General features: G+C 45.8%; 1 protein-coding gene across 1 annotated transcript in view; it reads right to left on the reverse strand.

Moving 5' to 3' along the window:
* UBAP1 (ubiquitin associated protein 1) overlaps window positions 1-27,678 on the reverse strand; it is a 55,773-nt gene that overhangs the window by 4,563 nt on the left and 23,532 nt on the right. Inside the window, exons 2-6 of the mRNA XM_045021618.1 lie at window positions 18,259-18,299; window positions 12,433-12,557; window positions 7,788-8,690; window positions 2,503-2,538; window positions 1,729-1,929 (exon numbers count right to left, since the gene is read on the reverse strand). Of these exons, the coding sequence (XP_044877553.1) occupies window positions 1,729-1,929; window positions 2,503-2,538; window positions 7,788-8,690; window positions 12,433-12,557; window positions 18,259-18,292 (1,299 nt within the window). The 5' untranslated portion in view covers window positions 18,293-18,299. The remainder of the gene's footprint in view (window positions 1-1,728; window positions 1,930-2,502; window positions 2,539-7,787; window positions 8,691-12,432; window positions 12,558-18,258; window positions 18,300-27,678) is intronic.

Raw genomic sequence — 27,678 nt, forward strand, 5'->3', positions numbered from 1 at the left:
GGCCGACTTTCTCATTTTTACCATATAATTGTAAAATAAATCAACTGGAATATAAATGCTGTACTTCTATACTTCAGCATATAGAGCCGTAGAAACCAGGCATTGTATGCAATTTTAATTGGTACTGACTTCACTGGTGCTTTTTCTGCAGCCCGTTGTAAAACTAGGCAAATACCTGCACGAGTTGCTGCACCCCCTGGAAAACTCGTGCGTACCCCTAGGGGAACGCCTGCCCCTGGCTGAGAATCACTGCTCTAGAGTACAAAGAGGCTTTACGTTTGCTAGTGGCTGGAAAGATGATGAATCACTCAAGCAGCCAATACAAAGTATCCTTTCTACCAACTGATGGGGCACTAAACCCACCCCCCTCTGTGCTCCTGGTGGCCAGGGAGACGCTCTGAAGAGGGCACAGAGCAACGGGAAGAATAAGGAAAAATTGGCAACATTCTTCCCCTATTTGTTTGGGCAGAAACATTTTCTGGGTCTGAAACTGATCCAACAGACTCGTAACTGCCACTTCACTGTGCAATAAAGTGAGCTCTGTGACCTGACCTTGCTGAGGCCGTCTGCACCATATGCTGCAATGCCTGAAGAACGCCACACTCTCAAAAGAGCCAGCTGCTGCATTGCTGCTAAAGCCAGCATGTGTCATTTGTACCCATCAAACCCTTTGGGGCCAAGGCTAAGTTCCCTCTAAGCTGCGCGGCCAGGCAGCCTATTAAGCGCTGTGCAGGTGCTCAGGGCTGCAGCAGGGAGATTTGCCTCTCCCCGCCGGCTCCAGGCCAGACCTGGACCTGTTGCAGCCAGGAGAAGAGGTGCCTATAATGCAGCCCCAGCCCCAACTCGGACCTGCCACAGCCGGGGAAGAGGTGCTTATCCACGACCCCAGCCCCAGAGTTCCTGAGGTGGGGAGAGGCACCTACCCCCCACATCCCAGGTGGTGCTGCCTGGGGGGGGAGGGGAAAGGAGGGAGAAGAGAAGCACTCTCTCCCCATCATTGCCCCAGGGCAGCCTGCACCCCAAATCCCTCATCCCCACCCCATAGCCCGTACTCCCCTGCACCCCAACCCTCTGCTCCAGCCCTGCCACATGAATGTTGTTATGTGCACCAATATGGAGATGATGCGTCACACAGGGTCGTACACACAGGGTGTCACACACCTCCATATTGGGGCGCACAAAATTCATTCCGCACACGCATGGCGAAAATTAGAGGGAATATTGGGCCAAGATCTCCCAAATGGTGAGCCTGCAGAAAAGCCTTCAGGCACCTGTAACTGCAGTTGGCCCAGGTGTGTGGCTTTCACTGCCGTTGTATCTGAGCAAGGCGAAGGCCCATGCTGAAGTTCCTCACCTGAAGTCTAGATCTCCAAGCCCAGCGTCTCTCCCCCGAAAAGAGGAAGGGCCACGTGTGGCTGAGGTTCTCCAATCTCGTAACAGTGGGCAGGAAGCATTTCTAGGCAGGTGCTGACCTAAGGAACGTCTCACATCTGAAGCTGCCACTGGCCGCAGCCAACAGACGCACTTTCCTTGTAGCCAGTTCACCTGGTACTAGTGACACCCCCACTTCACCTCCAAAATTAATTCCCCGTTAATCTGCAAATTACGGAAAACTCCAGACCTCCCTTAGGTCCTAAGTGTTTTGGTTTTTGTAAGGCCACGGGGTTCATGCTACTGACAGAGATGGCTGCACCTCTGAAGCTCCCACTCCTTTGCCAGAGCTTTTACCTGTTCTATATTCTGTCCTTTCTTCTTCATGGCTGTCATGACGTCTTCGTAAGAGTATCCCATGTTGACGACTGTCTCCACACACTGCCTCTCACTGGCCGACAGGGCCTGCAGCACGTCTGAGTACGTGGGGCCACTTGGCCATTTAATGCAGCTGGTGTGACTGGGCACTTTAGATACTGTGAAGTTTTGGTGCGTTACCTAGGAATGGGAAGCCAAGCAGAAACGAATGGGGATACAGCTCTATCCCAGCACCAGGCCTTTCCCCTCCCTGGCCAATGTGGGATTCCTCCTTAGAGGACTCTGAAGGAGTTATCTGATCTCGTTGGAAAGTAATGAAGCGGGACTTCCCACACTTCCTTTGGGAGACCAATCACTGTTGGGATGAAACTGAGCAGTGGCGTACAAAACCATTCCCTCCACTCCCACTAATCTCGTCTAGGATCACCCTCGGCTGTTCCTCACTTGATAGCCCCTTCTACTTTGAAAGGTACTAGAACTACGTTCGCTAATGTAGCCGAGCTCTGTCATCATGAGATGACAGCCAGCTAGAGAGATTAGGTAACAAAAAGAGCATTTATGGAATAAGCAGAAGCAACTCCTGGCCCTCAGAAGATACAGATGACCACACCCAGGTGCTGACCACTTTAACTGTCAGTACACTCATAGGAGCCATTCATTGATTCCTTCACACAAAAGAACATTACCAATGTATGGGTAATTTAAGAATGGACTATGCAACATACTAATTTATGTAGGTATTTGGGCACTTACCATAGGGAACTCTGATTCCTTGTAGTCTGGCTGGACCTGTAAAAACAACAGATTAATGAGAAGATTGAAGAGATGTCTACTATACTGGCAAACAAAGTTCCTAGTGAGAGAGGGGGTCTGGAAGGACAGAGTCAGGAAAGATGGGTAGAGGAGCAACAATTGCCATACTGGGTCGGACCAATGGTCCGTCTAGTACACACCTGTCACTGACAACAAAACGTAAGACATCCTGTAGTAGAGAATTACGGAACAGCCTGCCTATAAAAGAGGTTTCTTCCCAACCTGTCAGTCAGCAGATGGCCCAAAGAGGAAGGATTTATAGCCCTTCTCGGAATAATTCTAAAACATTTTAATCTAATGTAATTGTGGATGCTAATTATCCATATAAATGTCCAATAGATTGCTGAAGCCTACTAAACTCTTGACCTGAGTGATGGCTTGTAGCAGAGTTCCACAAGCTGATTTTGTGCTAGGTAAACGTATTTCCCTTTATCAGTTTAAGGCTGCTGCCGATAGATTTCATTGAATGTCCCTCTGAGTTTGTATTATGAAAGAAAGTAAAAGGGACACCCAGCAATTTACCTCCTCTCACCCATTCAGCACTTTGTGTGTCTTTCATCCCCCCTTACTGGTCTTCTCAAACTAAACAAGCCCATTATTTCTACTCTCTAGGCCTCTAGCTACTTCTGGGGCCCATTTCATTATCCCTTTGGCTATATTCTTATCTGAGGTGTCTACAACTGACTGCAGTATTCTAGGTGAGAGCATAACACTGATATTTACATGACAGAATTTCAGTATTTTCTACCTATCCCATTCTTGATGCAGCCAAACAAGGCCTGCTTTTTTCACTATCCTTTCACCGATCGATACACACTTTGTCTAGAAGCTGGGGGGTGGGAAGGGCTCACTGTTAATCTTTTGCCGTGTTGAAAATTGGCCACTTATTCCTACTCTGTTTGGTCTCTGATCCAGTTTCTAATCCTCCCATCCCAGGCTCCAGAAAGCAGCTTTGGGTTCTCCCGTGACTGTTTAAAATGCCCAATGGATCTTGGGTTTGCCTGTTATCTAGATTAAAATTTTAAGTTCAGGAGCATTCGTGTATCAAATACTGGAAGCTGATCAGCCGCGTGTCTCTAGCCCAGTTAAAGATTTGCTCCCCTTTCACATGTGCAGCAGAAAGGTGTTGCTTACACAGCACAGGCCACCATCCAGCTAACTGGAATTCGGGCCCACTCAGACTTATTCCAGGCTGGACCAACTTCACCCAACCATGGAAACTTGCCAGGAGCCTGAGGGCCCCATCTATTTGAACAGAAAGGTGCAGGCTGCACCTATCCATGGAGAGAAGCCTTCAGATTACACATCCCAACATGCAATGCTTCATCGCAATACAATAGCTCTAAAGTTGGTTGCCAGAACTTTACAGGCTTGAAGTATGACGTGAGCACACTCTCAAAACTCACCAGCACCATTTTCAATCTTACAAAAACGTAAGTTGCCTATTTATTGTGGGTGTGACAGCAGGACCTGGATTGTAACTGGAGCTAAGAGGAAGTCATCATCTGAGTTCCCTCTTCAGAAAGCTTTCTCCCCACAGCTTCCTCTGACCAGATGGCTAAGAGCCATTTGGAGAAATGTAAGTACAGAGATTTCAAGCAGAGATTTGCTTGGCTAGGAAAAGTGTTGTATACTAGCATGCCACATTCTCCATAGCCCTTACTACTGTGCTGAAACCACTGATGATCCTGGACTGCATCTGGTCCACACGCCAGCCAGATCTGGCTTACCTAAAAGCATTTAAATAAGAAAGCCAATGAGCAGCACCCAACTCATAGAGGTAGTTCTGTCTCATTTCACTTCACTTGTTCCCAATCAGCTATTCCAGCCTCACCCCAAGAGAATGTGACTTTACAGTTATTCATAGTTGATATCACTTCAGTGCTGGCGGGACAGTAAGTGGATTCTCTTCTGGGAGCAGACACTTGTTAGAGAAGGCTCATGTATTCGGATACTGATTTGTCCCAGGATGTCTGATTTCTGTGGGGCAACAGTAGGTCAAGTTAATTAATGGTACATCCCAGAGCTGCTTAATCTTCGGGGGAGGCAGGAGACATGAGAAGAGGCCAGTTACTCATCGTCCGCCTCCCCAAAAATATTCCCAACCAAAGGAGGAAATTAAAACTCCAGAGGAAACTAGTGAGAAAGGAACAAGTGAAAACCATTCACCACGCTCACCAACCTGCACTTCTATAAACCACAAGCCTATGATGAATGTACATACAGGATTGTGGCTCAGCACCTGCCCTGTGCATGCTTTGGCAATACCACAACAAAGATCAGATAGGAAGTCCACTGAAAGCGTCGAGTGACATCAAAAATTCAGTATATAATTATACCAATAGCCCAACTGTCAATACCCACATCCTAAGCAGCACCAGGTAGAAACAGCACGCATCACAAAATGAAGCCTGCACTTCATTTGTCAACGCTACACCCAGATCCATTTAAATTTCAATCCATTAGTCCTCACAGGTAGTTTTTCTATTTGTCTTCTTGCCTACTTTGTGTAAACTGAATTGTGAAGATCACCAATTGCCAGACACTGTGTATGACATACAGCAGGGCAGAGGCCAAGAAGTTCAGCATCTAAAGATCTAAACTCAGAAGAGGAAGAGGAAGCCACTTTTACAACAAAAGACAACTTGTGTAGTTTCAGGTAAGTCCCAGTTTAAAATGACCAGTATTCTTAAGCAACCACCATAAAAATCTAGTCTCTATCGGCAGTTATTCAAACATTAACAAGTAACTCAAATCCAAACCACCAAAGCCTCTCTCAGCTACAGGAAACGAAGTTGTGATGGGACACCAAGACACAGGTGGATGATCCTGACGCTTCCCAAATGGGGCAGACAGCCCGTCTGAGGACGGACAGGAAGAGGCTCTGTATGGACATTTTACCCCAGATGTCAAGAGCTGCTCTTAATAGACGAAACCTTCAAAATTACCTCAGATGATCCCGGCTTTCATCCGTACAACCATGATCTTCTGAACAAGAGTATATTTCCCAAGTCCTTAAGACTATAACATGGGAATCCAAAAAACCCTCAAGCTTATTGTTAAGACTCCTAGAAATTCAAGACAGGAGAGCCCAGTTATGTCAGCGTACCTATTTCTTAGCTCTAAAATATTGTTCCAACAGCATTTTTCCCTACAACGTTGTCCAGTCTAGCGTTAAGTGTCTCAACTGAGGAGACGTCCATCCCCTTCCTTGGGAAACACATCTCAAGTGTGGGAAGCTTCTCTTGCAATTCAATCTAATTATTGAGCAATTTCCTTCATGTCTGTGCACAAGTCCTTATCCTCCCTGAAGAATCCTAAAGAGTGCCTGCCTCCTTGGGCTTGCAAGAGTTTCTCTAGGGTAGATGGGCCCAGCGACGGTCACATCTCACCAACTCTAGCTGCTCAGCAGTGCTATTTAGATTTTCATCTCTCTCTTCTCAAGCTCTTAGAGCCACAGGATATTCTGCTTAAGACATGTGTGAAGATATACCTATCACAGCCACCCGATTTGACGAATGATGCTCTCTAATAAGAAACAATATTCAGAGCAATGACTGCTCACTGATGGGTTGGACAGATTTTCTTTTCCTGCTGCATTCTGGATTAACAGTGTTTGCCTCTGCACAATGCTATTTTTATTGCTAAAGGTAAAACTCATCACTTTTGCTCTGCTCCAACGACTAGTTATTTTCCAAAATGCTGGGTTTCCATATTAACGCTACACGTGCCTACACCTGCCAACTTATTGATGGACTTTGGTTTCAAGGCTGTATCTAGTGACTGTGGTAGAACGATCACCAAAAGGCAAGTATTCCTCAAGGGCTCTCTACCCCTTTGTTTGGGCGTGTGCTAGGTCACTCGCTTCTGAACTCCAGTGTCACGTAGCAATCTACAATGCCTTTGAGTGGAGAATGTATTCCAGTGTTACCACAGCACCAAGATGTAATGTTTTATATGGAACACGAGGGGTCTCCCTGCACCCTACCTTCAAACCCTTCCCTGCAATAGCTAGGGTTGAGATTTTCAGAGCCAAGTATGGGGTCTGAATGTCCAATTTCCATTCGTTTTAATGGGAACTGGATGTTCAAATCCCTTCGGTTCTTTGAGAAAGTTCAGCCTATGTTTTGAAGGGAAAAGGAACAGATGAAGCAAGCAAAGTTTGCTTCTTCCCTTCAAGCTATGCTGGACTGAAATGGTCTCTAATCTCTAGGCCAGAGCCAAATGTTTAGAAGCATTTACTAGTCATGACAAAGTAGATCTAGAACTCAGAGCACAGAAAACATCTAACTTATTCCAAGCACTTTTTCAGACCATTTTTATTACTGTACAGCAGCCGATTTTACAGTCCTGGTGGTTTGAGACTGATCTGTAGAACTGTCAAAAGGATCTCAGAGCAGCAAGGCACTTTCGGCCCAGGTTCAGGCCTGAGAAAAGCAGGTACCAGATTTCAGACAAGGGTCATTTTCACTCAAATAAAAGCCCCCTTATGCGTTTGGCGGGGATGCTGGAGGGAAGAGAATTAAAAGGAGTGGCTGCCAGTGCACAGTTTATTGTACAGGTCAGAACTGAAGCACACAGTTCTACAAGGAAAGTGGGGATATTTGCACTACTACGGTCTGCATCAGTCTCTTGAGTTATAAGCCGTATCACTTTTTGCAGCTTAATAAAGTCATCTCAAAGTGTCCTGCGTGGAGATGCCATGTCTCTCTACTGACCATCCTCGGACATTCCTAACACAAGCATTTCAACCGAATGTTTGCATAAAGCATTTGATTAAATCCATCATGGTAGTTTAGAAATGAATGTCTCAGTTTAGGGTGAACAGCCAGAATGTATGAGAATATAGCAGCAAAAAAAAAAAAAATCTTACCAGAGCCTGAAACCCAACGTGTCCAAGATCTCTTACCACAAATACCTTTAGCAACTTGCCAGGAGCCAGAACACACCTCATGGCCTGAAGTGAATTAGACTACAGCTGTCTACATCCAACCCAGCGACATGTGATCCTCTGAGACTAACTCCCAGCATCCAATGTTTCATCTTTAGCTGATCAGTTTTCCATTTAGATCAAGATGGAGCAATGCATGAGGGGACACGTATTGTCAGCAGCCCACATCCGAGTAGTAAATCAAAGAAAGCTACAGGACACATTTTAGAAATATGAGTCACATTCACCTTCCCCTTGAACACCCCAAACCTATTTTAACCTGTTGAATCCTTACCTTGGTTGCTGTGTTTTGAGATGACTGTTCTTCTGTACAAGGTGTTGACACAGATAGGGAAGGCAGCCTGGATGAAGAGGATAATGTCGACGTCTCCATTCCACTGTCCACATGTAAAGCAGAAAGTCCAACAACATGGTGTCCGTTGAGTTCGCTAGCCTTACTCGGAGAGCAGGCCTGTGAAGAGCTGAGGAAAGTGCCGTTGTGGAGACAGGTAGCGCTATGAAAAGTGCTTGTGAGCTTTGACATTTTCTGATCGCTCTCATCTGAGTCAAGTTTGGGAAAGGAGAGAGATTTGATATTGCTCACTGACGTGATGGGGGAGAGGGACACTTTGGAAGACAGGGACATCTTTTCACAGTTTTCCAACTGTGGTAAAATGATAAAGCCATTGGGTTTGTGAAGGGGCTTGAAGTCCAAGGTAGCCCTTTCTACGGATGCCAGAACTTCCTGATCTTGTAACACAGACTCCGGCCCTACTTTGGGCAAGTTATTCTCCAACAGCTGGGTGACAATTGGCCCAGTCGTACCAAGAATATTTTTCAATTCTTCTTTTTCATCAATAGTTTTTAACTCCAGATTGTCAAATGGGTCTTCTTCACATTCAAAATCTGCTGGGTTGAAGTCTGCCTTTGGGTAAGGTGGACTAAGGACCTTTTGCTTTATGGCACTGCTGTTGGCAGGGGTGGGAGTAAGAATGTTATTGTGCTGTAGACTAGCGAGAATAGGGTTAATGGGAAGTGGCACAGCCTCCGAGAAGCCCATTTTGCTGTTGTCGTCTGAAGCAGCCCTGGAATTAGCTATTGCTTGTGCAGCCTTTCGCTCTGCTTCTCTCTGAGCTGCTTGGATTTTTTTGATGTCTTCCGCCCACTCGATAGTTCTCTTTTCCAGGGAGAAGTCATACTGTAAGAAGAAATGAGATTCAAGGGTAAGGAGCATAGTCCACTACTTTATGACGGCAACATCATCCTATACGTAGCAAGGAACGTGGAGTAACAACTTAGGTATATTGCCCACGGGGTGGGGATGTTTTCTCTTAACTAATATCTCTGTTGCTCACCTACAGACAAGAAGATGATGTTCTTTGTGCCTCTAGAAATGACTCCTTTCTGACAACAAAAATTACTACATGACCCCAGGAAGGGGGACCAGAGCCTGAGCCCGCCCTGGGAAGGGGGGCCAGCGCCAAAGCCCAGACCCCACGACGCCAGCTGGGTGGGCCAAAGCCTTAGCCCGAGGGCTTCAGACCCAAGTGGGGGGTCTGTAACCCTGAGCCCCACCACAAGGGCGGAAGTCCTCAGGCTTAGGCTTCAGCCCTGGGCAGTGGGGCTTTGGCCCTGGCCAGCCTAACACCAGCCCTGGCGACCCCATTAAAAAGGGGTCTTGATCCACTTTGGGGTTCCCATCCACGGTTTGAGAACCGCTGCTCTAGAAGCGAACCTTGGCTATATGCCAATGGATCTATTGTATTCCTCCTGTCCATATGATTTTGCTTAAAAAACTGTTATGAAGATTAACAGCACACCACAGCATCCATCTCCCACAGAAGAGAGCATGCGTAGAGTAGAAATCAAGCACACTACTCAATGGTAGACCTCTACTATGAGCTAGCTTCAGGATTTGCTGCTAGGCTGCAATTTTCCCTATTGATGAACTGGCCACAAGCCACACAAGAATAGAGTAGATTCTGGATTACTGCAGCACTGGAAAGATCATGGAATTTTTTACCTCTCTTCAGAAGCGGTTAAAACCCAATCAGAGTTTAGTACCCAACAGAAAGAAGAGGTACTAACCTAAGTACTGCCCATGCAAGAACCTAGCAAAGGAGTCATAAAACTGAGATATTAGCCTCTAGCTTAGAAGCAGATCTGTGTCGCTATTACCAGCATGACAGGGGCCCCTGAGCTTTTTCACGTTTTAATATGAGCTCTTCCAAGGAAGTGCAAGCACAAGGATCAACTCTTACATAAGCCACTGTGGCCGAATGTCCCTCCCCATATTCACACACCACATACCACTGTAATCATTTTTCTGCAAGGCATAACTTGTGAGGTATCATTTGAAAACTAATAAGCTTGCTGGTCAATGTCATGCTGAAATGTACGTAGCAACGTGATCTGTAAAGTTATGAACACAAGCTGAAATGATGACTGAGATGTGTTTACCAGGCAAGTCTGAGGAGGGGGCAAACCTGTTTCTCAAAGACACAAGACAAGCTGGCACCTCTAGCCAGGTGTCATCAAAGTTGACTGGCAATCACCGGTCAAGCGGCCATTCTTTGGCGGTGAAGGGGGCTGGAACAGATTGAGACTCCGTGCCTCCAACCTCATACCTGAAAGGAACTTTAACTGGGATAACCCTCAGGAAAATGCATTTCAAAGGGTGGCTGGACTATAAATTGAGGGACAAAAAACACCCCAGACTCTCTCTCCTCTCCTTGCCCCATTCCACCCAGGAAGATAAAGGAACCAGCCTTTGGACTTCGTGTGAGATCTTGACTTGAAAATTTGATCAGTAATATTGCTGTGAACCTGTGGTAAGGATTTTACCTTGAACCAAGTCTAGTTTGTTAAGTTTACTTACTAAAAAGCATTTTTCTCTGCTTCTCGTGTAGCCATTTCTGACTTTAATGCCTTATAATTGTACTCACTTAAAATCTCTCTTTGTAACTAAATAAACTTGTTTTACTCAATCAAAACCAATCCAGTGTTGTGTTTCAACGGAACTGTTTGGTAACTCCAACTAAAGTCGCAAACTGTTGTACACTGACCCCTTGCAGTGTCAATGGATCTCTAATATCCCAGCTCTCCAGGAGAGTGCTGGGCAGTGCAGAACACACCTTTCTGGGGAAAATCCAGGACTGCGAGTGTATTGGGGTCACCCTGCAGGTCGTAACCAAGGCTGCTGGAAGCCAGAGCGGGGCTGGTGTGTACCTGACAGACTGCTGGGGTCAGAGTTGGTGGACCAGGGCTGTGACTATATGCAGACACTCAGCATGTGACCTACATGCTGGCTGTTAGAGGCCCAGGTTGGGAGTTACAGCAGCACCCAAGGCTGCAGGATGGGTTGTGACAAAACCCCTCCCTGGTCTGGACTGCACCCCAGAATACAAGACCTGCCCATAGCTAGTTTGCAGGACAAGAGAATTTACCGCTGCACAACTGACAGAACAGTCCACAGCCAAAATGACTTAACGTGCTAATGCTTTATAAGAGCAGACAGTGGTATGTTCTGAGAACGCAGGCAAAGGGCAGACACTTCACAAAGTGGCCTTGGCCCTTACACTGCGCCACAACACTTGACATGCTGAAAGCAGACAAGCCTGGCACCAGCAAGCTGGACTGTCTTCTGCTGCAGATGTCAAAGGAAGCAGTGTGCCATGATACACGAGCAGCCCCTTGACTTCACTGTGTGTGTCGCTGGCTTGGAGAGGAAGGAAAAGGAGAGTTAGTGCTACGTCTCAGGCTAGCCATTTAGTGTTCAAATAGACCTCGAACACATCAGATCAATTCCTTATAGAAAGTAAACTATGAAATCAAAAGACTTAACTATTGATTTGATTGGCTCTGTGGCCAGGACCCAAAATCCGTATTCCAGGGAACTCTGTGGAAACATCACATGGCATAAAGAACACCAAGCCACTTTATTGAGACCTGCCATTCTCTCTGCATAAGGATTGGCAGTAAACAGGACCTTGGACCCTAATTTAAACTTCTATTAAATTAGCGTGGTTGGATTCCTAGTACTAATTTTCAAATGATAAGCACGTAAGTTAAAAGTTAGTCTGTTTAATCCGTCAATTTCAAACTAATCAAAAAATTAAGGCAACTTAAGACCACGTGCCTGGAAAAGAGTGGAGAGATTTACTTGCCAAGTTACATAACCTGGCCACATGGCTGGGTAAATAAATTGTCACTGAGAAGTACAAAGGAAAACAAGAGCTAGAAGTGTAACTCTCCACCCAATAAAAAGCAGGACAGGGGAAGTCAGAAGCCATATAACATCATAAATATGCACCAAAGATTTTGTGCTACTTTTTACACAATTATAAAAAAAATTAAATGCATTTGGCAGCAAAAAAAAAAATCCACTAAGTCCAGACGACAAGGATTTTGTTAGAGTGCTATAGCGCCTATATTTGAATTTTCCACTTTTGTTAAAACAAAAAAATCCAGACTTGTAAGTGAAAACTGCCAAAGCGTAGGATAGTCAGGGATAGAAGGAGCAGAGTTAAGGTTGTGGTTGGACTCTGGATTTCCCGACTTTCCCACTAAAAAGTTCTATTTAAGTATATGTTTACAACTTGAACTGTATCAAAGCTCTGCTTCAGAATTTCCTGGGCTTTTATTCCTTTTTGATAAATGACGACATGTAAAGCATTCGTGATCAGCACTGTAAAACTTGCAATTCTAGCAGGAACATAAAAATTGCTATATGTGTCTGTACAGCCTAGTATCCTATGTAGGACAGTGACTGGAACCAGATCTTTCAGAACAAGGTGCAGGAAACCCCATAAATGGGCAATTGTAGAACAACCAGGATAGCTCTAGCAAACATTTATATAAGACCTAAATCTGGATATTTTAAATGTATGACAAAAATTAACAACAAAGAGAACAAACAAACCAACCAACCACCCACTCACCTGGACTTCTCTGACAAGCTGGGGAGAGTCAGGCAAGCAGAAACCAATGGGTAAGCCAACCTTGGCTGGTGTTTTGAATTTGTCTCCGATCTTAAATGGGACGTCATCAAGGTAACTGAAAGGCCCTAAGATCAAAAGGAGAAGTTACATCAGAGACTCGACTGTATTATGCATTCCTGTTAGATTCACATTTCCATATTTGAAAGCTATTTGGTCTTTGCTAACCTGCCTGCACAAAAATGAAAATAGCCAGAAAAAGCGTACGCACACACACACACACACACAGCATGCTTGAGTTTGCTGCCCCACTTTTATCCAAAATATTTTGTTCAACCTTTTAGCCATTTGAAAATTGTGTAGATTTGGTATCAGATTTCTGGACAGATCATCAAGTAGGTTTCCCTGCACTAGTTTCTTTTGCCTTTGGCCATGTGTACATATAGTGGGGTGATCACCCGCTCCTGCCCGGAAGGGCTTAAAACAGCCCTGAGGCAGGGGGAAAACTGGGCAGATTAGCAGAGCAGCCGCAGCTGGGGCCACGCCCCAAATGGAGCACAGCTAGGGGCTGAAGGAGTCTCTCTGCAGGCTGGGAGAGAGCAGGGCCTGGCTGCCTGCAAAAAGGGTACCGGGAGTGGAGCGGGGCTGGGGGGAGCCAGGGGAGCTCCAGACTGGCAACTCCCCAGGCTGCAGGGCCTGGTTCAAGGCCCACAGAGGTACTGGGAGGCAGAGGATGGCAGCAGGTCTGAACTCTCTTGCCTATGATGAGTGGCTTTTACACTGCAGTCTGCCTCAGGGAGCAGGGGCTTGGTGATGACTGGCAGTAGCCCAGACTGAGGCAAGGTGGGGATTAGAGGGTTGGGGGTTTACCAGAGAGGGGAGACTCAGGGACTGGTGGGGGTATTGCCAGGGGGCAGCTCCAGGGTAAAGGGGCACTGGGGTCCGGGAGGGACCCAGGGGCCACCTACAAGCAGGACACCTGCAGAGGGCACCCAGGCTGGAAAAGAGCTAATTCCCTGAGACAACCATCAGGAGGCGCCGCAGGGGTGAGTCTCGCATGTTTACAGTACATGTAAAAATTATGTTGACGTAGTTATGTCAGCCGGTGGTGTGAAACAATCACACTCCTGACCAATACAGCTATACCAACAAAACCCCAGTGTAGATACGGCTATGTTGACACAGCTAACATTTGTGCAAGGGGTGTTCCTATACTAACAGAAAAACTTCTGTTGGTGTTAGTTGTGTCTATACTCAGGGACGATGCTGGCATAGCTTCTGCAGGGTAGACATACCTTTAAAGATGTGTCTACACACAGATCCTTATTTCCAGTTGAACATGTGTGATATTTTGATAAAATAAAAACCTTAGCTGCAAGTCGTTATTCAAGAAAGATTTAAAAAACAGCCTCAGGGTGAGGGTGGTTGTAGTTAAATAAAACTCAATTTGTGGCTGAAGGAAGGGGCAGGAGCAAATCTTGTCTAAAAACATGTCCAGAGTTAGGTCTGCAGTGTGATGCTCTTAAAACAAAAAGTACAATAGCCCAGAAGAACCACACTGAACCTCTTACACACAAGTCACTTCTCCTTAGTGAGAGTCTACAGTGACTCAACTTTAGTTTAGGGATCCCAGCTTCTGTACCAATCTAATTTCACTTCCTGGGTCAATCAGCTGGTATACTGTGACCTCTGCTTATCACGCACGTCTCTCTGTTACCGTGTCCCCCTCGTCCCCCCACAATCTGTCTGTTTTATCCATCTGTCATCTAGTCTTATCCTTGGATTCTAGACTGTTTGGGGCAGGGACCATCTATGTGTTCTACGTCTGTACAGTGCTCGGCGCAGCTGGGCTACCAGAATACAAGTAATAAACACCAACAACCATCTGCAGTTTTCTGACAGCACCCCCAGCTGGGAGAATGGAGGGCCAAAAGCCGATCTAAATGGCACTTGGTTTGGACGTGATATTAACCCCACTCCTATACCAGTGTTCAATGATCAGTTCATCTGTACGTTCACTGTTGGGGTTGGAATATTATAGAAAATGCAGCTACAGAGTATGGCCACCACCTTACAGGAGAGGCCGAGTTCAGTAATTAACCTCTTTTCACAGCGTGAGCAATCCCAAAGATCACTAATATGTCATCTCCCTCTGACCAAATTTCAAACTTAAATGGCCATTCACAAATACCTCCTGCACTCCTCTATTACTGAATCATCTACAAGAATGCAGCCAGGCGCTTTAATGAAGGACAGGTTTTCAAAACCAGGAAACACCCTATCACCTGGGGGCCAGACTTTCCGCCAGCCCAAGCGAGACAGCAGTGCAGTAGGTGGCACATCAGCCTGCTCTCAGACTCGTGCTAGAGAGAGTGTCCCCTTTCAGTTTTGAATCCCTGGCACTGACTATTCTAGAGCCGATCTTGTTTCTCACCATGACTGTGAACTGAAGAAGTCTCTCAGAGAATTTAACAGTATTTTTATTCGTTGAGCCCCCGGCAGAGATAGCAACATACCCCGTGACTGCTGAACAGCACTGCAATTCCAGTGTTTGGAGGGGACCATGGCCATTACTGCAACAAGACATCTAGCTTAAGGATTTGTGTATTTGAACTGGGAAACTAACAACTCCGAAGAGTTACGTTTATGCAGAGATAGTGACCATAGAGTGCCCACCAATGGGAATGGGAATCACAACGCATCTGAACTAGACTAGACTCCCTTTGATTGTATGGGAGAGACATAGTGGGTGAGGTGGTATCTTTTATTGGACCAACTTCTGTTGGTGAGAGACAAAAGCTTTCGCAGAGCACTTCTTGGCGTCTGGGAAACATAAGCCTGGTCTACATTGACGTAAGGCAGCTTACAGCGACCTAACTCTAAGTGTCTACACTACAGCTCCCACTGATTTAAGTCATCCACTACACCGATAATCGCTACGCCTCTCGTGGAAGTGGAGTGCTTAGGCTGATGTAGTTAGGTCAACGCAGTGTCAGTGTAGTCACTGCGTTGCTGACATCGACTGCTCCCAGGGGCGGCTCTAGGAATCCCGCCGCCCCAAGCAGGGCGGCACGCCGTGGGGTGCGCTCTGGTGGTCGCCGGTCCCGTGGCTCCGGGGGACCTCTTGCAGACGTGCCTGCGGAGGTTCCGCTGGTCCCGCGGCTCCGGTGGACCTCCCGCAGGCATGACTGCGGAAGGTCCGCCGGAGCCGCCTGCCGCCCTGCCGGCAAAATGCCGCCCCAAGCGCACGCTTGGCACACTGGGGTCTGGAGCCGGCCCTGACTGCTCCTGCCTTTCAGAAACCATCCCACAATGCCCCACACTGACAGTGCAGTTGGTGCAAGCGCTCCTGGTGAGGACGTGCACTGCCAACACAAGGAGCATAGTGTGGACAATTTAATTACTGTGCTGGTTGTATGTCGATGAAACTTAGGTCAACTTAATTTTGTAGTGTAGACTTGCCTGTACTCAGCGTCACAGCTAAATACAAGGTGGAACAGATTGTTAAGCATAAGTAGTTAACACAAATTTCAAGGGACCATTCAAGGTGAAGTGGCCTCCACTCACAGGGGAGAAAAGGGAAGGGGAGGAGAGGCAGCGGGTGGGGGTGGGAATGGGATGAGAGAGGGAGGATCACTCTATACCTGATCTCGTTGTGAAAAGTGGTCACCCACAGGCGACCAGCTGCTTTTGTCTTATCATTTTCCTGTGAGAGCTCATTCGAGAGCAGAGCAATTGTCTGGTTTCACCCGCCTAGTTGCAATTGGAGCATTTAGTGCACTGCCTGTGCCACAGGCACTGACTCTGTGGGTGCTCCAGGGCACGAGCACCCACAGAAAAAAATTAGCAGGTGTTTAGCATCCGCTGACAGATAGTTTCCCCTTCTCCCCCAGCACTTCATGTCCACCAGTGGCCCTGCCAATCAACTCCTCCTCCTGCTCCCTCCCAGCGCCTCCTGTCCGCCTTGGATCAGCTGTTCCACAGAGTGCAGGAGCCTCTCGGGGGAGGGGGGAAGAGCAGGGGCAGGGTGCGCTTGAGGGAGGGGACAGATTGGGGATGGGCAGAGGCGGGATGCGGTGGAATGGGGGTGGGGCCAGGAATAGACAGGATGAGGTGCGGGCTTGGCGGAAGAGGTGGAGTGGAGGCGGGGCCTGAGCAGGGGTTGAGCACCCCCAGGCAAAGGAAAAAGCCAATGGCTATAGCCTGTGCTACAGCGCATGTTGTGACAGGCATGAGCAGGAGTGTGATTAGTCCTCTCTGCCTTGTCTTATCTCAACACCAGGTAGGGAGAGATTAAGAGTTACATGGCATTAAAAATAATCCTGAGCTAAAGACATCACACACAGCACTAAGGCAAAGGGTCGCTACAGTCAAAGACTGGCTGTTCAACTCAGGAACTTGCTCATTGCTAGTTTCACCGTAGCAGTGAAGAAGTGGATCCGTAGCCCACGAAAGCTTATGCTCAAATAAATTTGTTAGTCTCTAAGGTGCCACAAGTCCTCCTGTTCTTTTTGCGAATACAGACCAACACGGCTGCTACTCTGAAACCTGTCGTTTTACAGTCTAGTTTCAGTATTTATTAGGTTTTCATTTTGCAGTTCCTAGGCTAGTCAGTCTGACTTTATAGTCCTTTCCCTGCTAATGTCACTTTCTGGTTCCTTTATACTAGGACAATGAGAAAGCATAAAGGTCAACTTAATGGTGCAGATGTTTCCAAGCCTTCATCTCCCCCATGGTGGAGTGCTCTAGTGTCATCTTGCTCACCTGAAGCACTATCTGGAAAGAGAAGGGACTCTGCACTCTATGGAAAGGAAGAAGTCTGCATGGACAATCGCTTTAGCTCAGGCTGCTACTGGTAATTCTTGATTACACATATAATTGCAATATTTGAGTTTCCCACCCTCCCGTTCCACAACTTTAGGCCCAACTCCAGCAAACATACACTTAGCTTTACACAAATGGACTTCAGTGAGATTACTCATGTGTAAAATTAAGCACATACTTAAATGTGTGCAGGATCAGGACCTTACAGAAAATGTGTTTCTTCTCCTCCTCCATTACCTGAATGTAAGTTACTTAAATGGATTTAGTTCAAACTTTATTTGAAATAAATTGATCACAGGGCAGACACCAAGCATGAGCAGTTTCAGTCATAAGGAGACTTTACGAAGTTATAAATGAGGAAAAACAGTTTAAAATTAAAGTGAAGTTGCAACCTTCACTATACAGAGTTTGCTTCTGCAAACGCTATTCCACTGGCCTACTATTGGTTTAATTTCACACGGACATGCATACACCAAGCTAGGGATTTTCTCCTTTCATGTTTGAAGTGTTCTTAATGCCATGAGTGAAAGATACCAGACTGAAGTCCTCTGTTTAGAGAGAGAACAGGCATAGGCATAAGCAAGAGCAGTGTAAGTTTCCTCATCACTGCCCCACCAACGCTCTGTCCAGGCCTGACATGGAAGGACCAGCTCTAGCAGAGACAAAGCAGACTAATCTCCATGGAGCACTCAAGCCACGGCCTCTGTGCTGACTGCCAGTTAATGCCAACAGTGGAGGTTTCTGAAGTGCACACGTCCACTGAAAACCTGGATTGAGACCAAGCTCACTTCACACAGGTCAATCAACAGCCAACAGAAAATGGCTACTTCTGGTGAGTAGCAGGATGGTGAAAGGCTCTAGAGTCTCCTATTAATCCCAAGAGCCACCCAATCCCATTCTATTATTAGATGAAATAAAAATCTATATTAGAGGCAACACAATGTTTTACGAGGAGTTTCCTCATATTAATATCTTCCCAATACAAAAATACTGCACTTCACTTACCATGAAAGTCGGATCCCGACTTCTTAGAAGCCATTTAGAATCTGAAAAACAGTTTAGAAGCATTAATAAATCTTTCACATATGTTAAATAGTATAATACTATGAGCTTCTATTTTGCCTCCCGCCCAAGGATCTCAGGATGCTTTGCAAACATTTGTTCAAATTTAGCCTAATGCCCCTGAGACGTGAGTAAGCAAACCCATTTTACAGTCTGGGAAACAGATCCGGATTGTTAAGTATTTATTTAGCGTGTGCACAGGCATCTAGCCAAGCGATGGCATCTTCAGTGGCGTGATGCAGTTCTTCTAGGCCATCGCTGAACCTAGTCGGCAGGCATTCAGCGACAACGTGCGTCATCTGTGTTGTGCTGCAGCTGCACGAAGGGCTGTCACGAAGGCCCCAGCAATACTGGTTGGCTGCACAGAGACCTTACCCGGTCCGGAACATGTTCAACAGGGACCATTGGCGATGGGGCAGGACAAAACCAGGCTGGCAAATTGTTAAGTAAAACTTGCCCAAAGTCACACAATCGGGGCACAATCAGGAAGAACCTAGGTACCCTGACTCTCTGTTTGAAGCACAAGAGCATCCTTCCTCTCCAGCTGGTATTAAGATACTAAACATGTTTACCCTACATGTGGGGAGGAGGGGGGCACTGAAGCAGATTTAGCTCATTTGTGTCCAAAACCCAATTTTCACTGATACACTTAGAAAGTAAGAGCCCCTTTCAGGAACCGAGTCAGGAGATGCAGAGAATTAGGCAGAAGCCAGCAGTGAAACTGACATTTGTCCATGTGTACTTCCCACTACCTAGAGGGCAGAAAACTACATAGTGTAGATTCCATAAACATCATGTATTATCTGGTAACTTAGAACATTTTAACAGACAAACTCTCTTTAGCAAATGTTAAGAAAACCTCTGCAGAAGTTGGGACACAGATCAAAGTGAATACAAGGTGCCTAAGATATGCACAGATCTACTAGCAGTCCCTGGACTATACCACAGGTGGACAAGCACAACAGAGTCTGTAACTGACTAAACAAGCACAACATGCCTCTGTTTTCTCGAATTATTATGTTTACAGTGTCAAGGTTATTACACCTAGAGGCCTTTGGCCGTGGTTTAATCAGGAAGGTCTTTATTTTGATGATTAGAGAGGGAACGGAAGGAGTCTGCTCTGGTGACTGGAGGAAGAGGATGGATTCAGAATTCCCAGATTTTATTAGCTTTGCCAATGACTTGCTCTCTGACTAGATTTGTATCTTAACGCTGGTGGCCAAGAAAGGCCACCTTCAGCACAGCAGCAGGCAGCTCAGCACCACCCATCCTAATTAAAGCTTTGTTTCTCAAATGCAGCTCGCAGTTTACCTAGAACACTTCCAGCCCTGATAACTCAGAGCATTAAAAAGCCTGAATGAGTGCCCAACTAGCCCGGTCTAGGAAAAGTAGATGATGGTTTCAAACAATATAATCGCGCTCATATTTTAATTAATATGATTTTAAACAGCACTTAACACCTAATGTAGACAGGATTTAGATCCTAGAGTTTCAGATTATGCATGAATCAAGGTCAGCATGCATTCTTCTTAACATAGTCTGGCCCCACCTACACTAGTAGCAAAGAAATCTCACCCTGACTAGGGCAGACCTATTGTTGACACCCACTTCACACAGGCCATCTTCCTAGAGGAGAATGAGCCTAACAGACTGCATCATTAGGAAGTTCCCCCCTAAAAATGTTCCTTTTCTTAATTTAATCCTACTATTCCTGGTCAGACCACATTTATGGCACCCAAGGATTCTTCTCCTTCCTTAATGCCTACACCCTTCATATCTATGCACAGTAACATTCTCCCGCTGCCTCCCCCACCCCCCCATCACTCCAAAATGGCACTGATTGACCAAGCTCACTCTTATTCGGTCTTTCTTCAAACCAATCTCCTTGGATTCCCTCCAATATGTCTCTACCTCCTATCAATGAGAGGACCACATTTGAACAGAGCATTTTAGGTGTAACATCACCTGAACCAGAGAAAGGAAAAGAACCACCTACCCTGATCCACAAGTAACGCACATGAAAACAACTACAGGTTTCTGGTGGGGTTTTGGGGGTTGAGGGAGGGGAACAGAAAGCATTGCCTACTAGTCCATGGAGTAAGTCTCCTAGCTTGCACCCTCCCCCCAAAAAGCTATAATTGCGCTGCAGTGTTCCTTGCCATTGAAAGTAACAAGACAGCTGTGCATTGTTTAGTACGAATTCAATGTAGTGAATGTTCTAAGTGTAACTTTAGAGCCTCTCTTCCTGCTATTACACTTTCCCTCCAAACTTTACTCCACTTTCTCTTGCTTTTCATTCCTCTACTAAGTCCTGGTGCAGCTCTTCCTGCATTTCCTTCTCCTTCCCCTTCTCCCATACCATCCCCTCACACCTAGGACACAGGACAAACCTAGTAGCCAAAGGGATGAAATATAGGTACCACCCCCATCCCACTCCTGGCACTGTCCAGGGGACGTACCCAGGTAAGAAACCAATATATCCCAACCTACTGCCCCTGGACCAGGTTCAGGATTACCAACTTTCATAGCCACATCCAGCTTAGATGAGTTTGATTGCCCACAAACTCCTCTCTTTGTTGAACGGAAGAAAGAACATGCCAGTCCCTCTGCACCCCAGCCTACAGACACCTCAACTGCCCACAAGCAAGTTAGGAGTTTCTACAACTTTACCTTCCACCGGCTGCCTGGCTGCTACTCTTCCCCTCCTCCCCCTCCACCGCCAATCTCTTTTTTGGGTCTTCCTCCTCAGTGAATAGCTCCAGGGGTGTCCTCTGCTGCTGCTGCTACTATTACTACGAGCTTTGACAGTCAGCAGCTGAACTACAGTCTATTTCATTGCAAACCAGAGGGCTCTGAGCAGCAGTTTGGAGCATGCTCCGGCCTGCAAAGTACTGCGTTTGAGCCATCTGCAGACTCAGGAAGATAGCAGTGCCTCAGTTTACATTCAATTCTCATTTGGAATGTTTCCTTTGAAGTTATAAGGGCTAGAAATGTAATGCACCCCTGGGAAAGTTTCCTACTCACCATAGGCAGAGGATTCTTCAAGATCTGTCTTTAATACAGCTCTACAGTCCTCCATCCCCCATTCCTTCATGATTCCATATGCAAGAGCTTTTGTGAAGGAGCAGTGCCCTTTATGACTCTCTGGGATCTGTCCAAGGGGAAAGGACTGGGGTGATTTAAGCACCCTAGTAGCCTCACCTGCCAGGTCTTGTATGCAGGTCACCAGTATACAATCACTGACAATGATAAAGGCAGAGAGATCCAGTAGTGACTGCATGAATGTGAGACTTTATTCTGTGCTCTTAAGGTCCCCCATCACCACCCCCAGATCTGTCTGTGCGCCATGTCCCAACATGAAATTGTAGTAGTAGGATTTTATGTTTGTATTCTGTACGATTTAGAATGAAGAATAAAGAATAATAATGTAGCATGTATTAAATGTACCGGTGTATGATTTGACCATATCTTGCCAGCTACCCTTTTTGAACAGCAGAAAGGAATGGCCTAATGGGCCATTTGGTAAAGATGCATCAGCCGGAATCTGTGTCTGGGCTGATTTCAAGGCCATAACAGACGTTTTAAGATCATTACTTTGTTGTAGGTTTAGCATTTTAAAATAGGTAAAAGAATGCCATGATTGTTTTCTTGTGCATTGCAATTTGATGTTTCTGTTTAAAATGTTCTGTGTAAGTTAATTCTGTTGTGTGCGTGAATGAGGAATGTATGTGTAAAGAGAACTGTGAAGGCCATTGCTGAGCCAAATGTACAAGGGAGGAACTGGAGACAGACACAAGGACGCCAGGAGACTGCAACACGCCCCTATTGAAATGTAAGAGGAGGGCAGATTGACAACTCTAAAGATGAGACAGGCACCTATCAATGGGGACAATCTTGTAATAAAGCTGTAATAAAGAATGAGAAGGACAATTTAAGAAAACAAGCACTTGGTCAAACAACAATTGATTACAGCATGACGGGTGCAAAACTCATTGGTCCCAATGAAGGAAAATCACTATATAAACAGGGTGCCTTGTCATGAAACTTTGGGTTCATCCTGCCAAGACTTCTCCGGAACAGTGTGTCACAACCGAGGGAACCCGGCTCCTCCCTACTGGTGATCAATCTAGCTGGCCACTAGATTGATCCGGACTGGTAATTCTAACATCAACTGGCAGGATGGGTGTGGGTGTGTGCGCATGCGCATATGCTAATTGTTGTATCTTCAATAAACGCAGTGTATTGCCTTTTCCCCTGAAAAAAAAACCCATGTGCTTCTTATAAGCATAACAAAACAACTGTCCAGAGTCTAGCAAGCCTTCCCAGAGCACTATGGGCTGACTTTAGGCCGTGAGCAATGAGTCATGTGAGGTAACTCAGAATCTATTTTTAACTCAACCAGGTGTCATTCTGCTGACGCTTTCTGTAATACACCTCTAGGCTTGTTTATTTCACAATTTCTCTTAATTTCTGTACAATTTCCAAAAAACACTAAACCAAACACTACTGGCTTTGGAGATAGGGGATACCACTGAAGAGGGAACAAAGAAAGTACTTCAGCTTCTCAAGGGATGCAGAGAAAAGAGTACGCGATCGCAGGTACTAAGTCTGCAGCCCAAATAATGCAAAGAAAGGTGGTCAAGGACCAAGCAACCTATGGATTACCTGGCTCAGTTGCACTGTTTACCTGCCAGCGTAAATGGGACTTAAACCGGACCCAATTCAACAAAGAAAGGAATTAGATAGTAGATCACGCACTCTATTAAAAAGAGACTACCGTATTTTCCGGCGTATAGGGCGACGGGGCGTATAAGACGACCCCCTAATTTTACAGTTAAAATATAGGTTTTGGCCTATACTCGCCCTATAAAACGACCCCCCCTTCCGAGGGGGGGAGCCCAGAGCCTTTTAAATCCCAGCCGCGGCCGGGAATCAGAGGGCTCTGGGCTGCCCGCTGCGGCGGGGAGCCCAGAGCCTTTTAAATCCCAGCCGCGGCCGGGAATCAGAAGGCTCCGGGCTGCCCGCTGCGGCGGGGAGCTCAGAGCCTTTTAAAGCCCAGCCGCCGCTGTTATACCCGGCGTATAAGACGACTTCCGATTTTGGGGGGTTGTTTTTTAATATAGAAAGTCGTCTTATACGCCGGAATATACGGTATCCCTTTTAGACACTAAGGGCTTGTCTATACTACCGGCCAGATCGACGGGCAGTAATCGATCCAATGGAGGTCAATTTATTGTGTCTAGTATAGACACGATAAATTGACCACTGATTGCCCTAGCGTTGACTCCAGTACTCAACCTCAATGAGAAGCACAAGGGGAATGGATGGGAGAGCATCTCCAGTCAACACACCGCAATGAAGACACCTTGGTAGGCAGATCTAAGTACGTCGACTTCAGCTACGTTTTTCATGTAGCTGAAGTTGTGTAACTTAGATCAATCACCCCCTGGAGTGTAGACCAGCCCTCAGTCATAGGGCTGGGCAATAACTGAAGATATAATTAACATGCAATGACTAAGCAAAGGAATATTTGGGGAAAGTCCACTTGATATTTATTACAAGAAAAAGCCAACATGAGTTCACATGTAAGTAGAAACCATATTTGATTCCATTGTCCTCACCCTTCATATGACACTAGCCTTGATTGTTAAGACCTCTGGGACAGGCACTGTGTGTACCTCTAATTTCAGCACCTAGCCCAACGAGGTCCCACTCAAAACAAGGACCTTTGGACACTACCATGGGTTATTACAAATCCTACATTCCTTACTATGATAATGTCTCTATTTACCAGCTAACACTGGAGATCTGTCCGAAATAAAATTTTAAAAGATACCTTAAATGGGAGGAGAGAAAAACCATTTTCAAACTTCAGTGAGCAAAGGGGAGGGATTGCTCTGCGACTCCAACAGGAATTATCTAAAGTAAACTCACACCCTACACTATTGGCTGCATATCAGAGTACCAGAAGCAGCTTAATCTTTCCTGCTGCAGCAGAAAGACAGATTGCAAAGGTTTGGCTCTGAAACGGAAGAGATTGTAGATTATTATATCACTATAATCCTTATGAACCCGATCAGACTGTGCAAAGAACAGGCTATGCGTTAATGTTATACACAGGAATCTGCACTAGCTAAGCACTGCCAGTGAATAGGACACTGAACTCGGTCCAGGAACACCAAAGGCTAGTTGGAGATCTATATCTATATCTATCTTACAAAATAAAGATGTGAAAGCCCAGCACCAAAAGACTTCAATGGTACTAACAGGTATCAACACGGAATCGCAGTCATGCCAAAAGACTACAGTTTAGGCTGTCTTCACTGCCCAAAAAGGTATGTTTTTCCCATGGGATAATTAATGCATGTTACACATTTCACTGTAAAATCCTAGTAGACACACGGCACACTGCAGTGTGCTGTGAGGGAGCTCAGGGAGGTTAATACTATACTCGTCTCTTCCCCTTCACCCCCCACCCAAGCTCCTCTAGCGATCTCACAGTAAATACTACAATGCCTTGTCTCCATTGGGATTTTACAGCAGTATAGTTACCCCACAGTAAACACACACTTGGTTTGCTTTTGGGGCTTGTCTACACTTGAAAGATCATTCAGATTAAGGTAGGGTGTGAATTTGAATTTGCAAGCCCTTAGCTGTGCATACAGCAAACATTGGAATAGCAGGAAAATGCAGGACAGGGAACTTATTGCATAGGAGGACTTGGCTGTTTGTGGATTAGTACGCACATTACAGGCTCCTTTTCAAAAGGGCTTTCATTTTGAAAATCTTCCTCTTCCACCATTCTGCAATCGGATTGTGGCAGAGGGCAATTTCCTACAAAGTCCTGGACAAACCTTATTGAATTACATTAAACTATCAAATTAAATGTAATATCTTTGGGTCCATTATATTCAAAATACAATTATATGTAACTTTTCTAAGAAACTGACTAACGTGAACCTTGGAAAAATGTTAGAAACTTCAAAGAACAGTTTGGGACAATACGTGTTTAGTGGGTTTCCTAGGAAGTACTTGGGAGGCCTTTTGAAGCTAAGCCCTGGGAAGAAAAAAACCTCATTATCTACTGACTACCTGCTCCTGAAAACTCAAGCTCAAAGACCCCTGAACTATATAAAAGGAGGGACTAAACTTTTCCTGAGTGTGCTAGTTCTGAGCGGAGATTGTTGTGAACTTTTGACCATAGAAGAGACTCTTGTGGGGTCTGAAGGACTGATCACCAGTCAGAGCCCTTGCTGGAGTTAGGGTGACCTCTGGCAAGTTTGTTAGCACGCGTGCAGGTTCTTTCACTGTGTTTTAATATGTTTTCTCTGTAATATTTTTACCCTAAAAATAAATAAACTTGCAGAGAAACAGCTGAGTGGTAGCTTAACTGTGGGCAGTTATATTGTTAGTCTCTGAACTGAAAGCAAGCAAGTCTGTCTAGGCCAGTGGTTCCCAAACTTTAACAACCTGTGAACCCCTTTCACTAAAATATCAAGTCTCACGAATCCTGTCCTAAAAATTAGTATTTCCAGGGATTGTCTCCTTTACCAGAGGATAAATTATAAAAGCAGTGATCTTGGAAATATAAAATGTGTTTTTATGACATGCTTATTACACACTATTTATTATTAATCATTACAGTATTTTTATTACACTATGAAAATGGCAACACTCTTCCAAGATCTCACTTTCGTAGCTTGTATCACTTTGAATAAGCCTGTTATAAGACAAGGCTCCTATGTTTCATCAAGGAGTATCAGATGCGAAACAGCATTAAGGTATTGAAGAAGCCAACTCAAAGAGTTCCTCCTACGCAAGCATTCAGGTCTTGAGAAGGCAAACAACGCACGTTACAATAAAGCTTAAACTTGTTCTTCATAATTTTACTAGCTGCCTATTTAATTTTAAAAACAGCAAAAAATATCCACCTCTCTTTCCATTTCTTATAAGGAGTCTTGAAGTTTAAATCTCCTCACTGTGACAGATATGCTTGCTTTGATAAGTCCAAGGGCTCTGGACTACTGGCCCCGTGCTACTGGTCCCTAGGGAGAGCTCTATCCGCCATTATGGAATTTTTTCCCCCCACCGAGAACCCCCTGGAACATTTCGTGAACCCCAGTTTGGGAACCACTGGTCTAGGCAGTCTGTCTTTTGCTGTGGATAACACAGTGAGGGCAGAGAATTGCTCAGCCCGGAGACACCCCGGTCAGAAGTGAGGAGATGGCTAAAGGAGCCAGAAGTCTAGAGTGGGTGCCCTTGCTGGATCACAGAGGGGAAATATGGGTGCGCTTCCCCTGAACTGTGATCCTCTCTGACAGTCTGTACACAGACTATTTCCATGTGGGCTGGTTCTCCTCTACCAGGGTGGACTTTGGGTGGCTGCAGCTAGTTTGTCACGCCTTTTTTTTTTAAGATTTGTTGTTTTTTTTAAGTTAGAGAAGCTCTCTCCATTCTCTGCCATCTTTATTAACACTGTCCCCAACCCTGCAATGAGCTTCACAAAAGCAGACCCTGCAACCACAGGAGCAGTCTCAATAACTAATAAAAGTTAGTCCCTCATTAGTGTCCACCTGCCTGGAGCTCACTGCAGGAGCTGAGCCCTTATTAGCTTTTCCTCATTAGGTAAGTATGGTTCCTCTCTATCCTACTTTCAGCTTAGCTATCACTAGTAGCTCATTCACCAAGTTCTCTCTGCAAGCAAGTAAATATGCCAAGCCAAAGGCCTTCTGAAATAAGAACTAGGAAGTCTGCTTTCAAGCCGCGTCCTCCAGGGTCCGCCAAGGTTGAAAAGGAGAGCGCTGCACAGCCACAGAGGCAAAGACACTAGCAGCCCCTTCTGCTAACTTTAGGCTTCATTAGGCCCACTCCCTCTCAGACAGAGGGTCAGATGGCACAGAAGGGACCAGGCAGATGGGTGTGAAGGTGCGGCCAAGGGACACTGTGGGACATTCTCACCAGTGGGTTAGAGGGGCGTTAGACAGACTACTGCTAAAGTTATGGGGGGAGTTTACTCTTCATTTCCATACATATTCTGTTACTGTATTTTCCCGAGTTTATGACTGTGTTCCCTGTCCCCAAATAAAGGCTCCCTTATTTGTACACAGTCTGAGTGTCTGGGAGTGCAGGAGTTCTACCCATTAACGGCACCAGAGAGGGAGTATTTACTTTTCTTGGGTATCAGAGTGGGCTTTAGCCAGTTTAGTTATATGTCAAGAGGGAGCCTAGATCTATTTTTGCTGCCATTCACCACCTGGCAGAAGGGTTACAGATGTCTAGACTCCAGACCACAGGAGCCCTTTGAAGCGACTCTCCCGCTAAGAAATTATTTCTTGCCTCATTTCTTCTGCTGCAATCAACAAA

The sequence above is a fragment of the Mauremys mutica genome, chromosome 6 (genome assembly GCF_020497125.1).
Source record: "Mauremys mutica isolate MM-2020 ecotype Southern chromosome 6, ASM2049712v1, whole genome shotgun sequence".
In the NCBI taxonomy this organism is placed as follows: Eukaryota; Metazoa; Chordata; order Testudines; family Geoemydidae; genus Mauremys; species Mauremys mutica.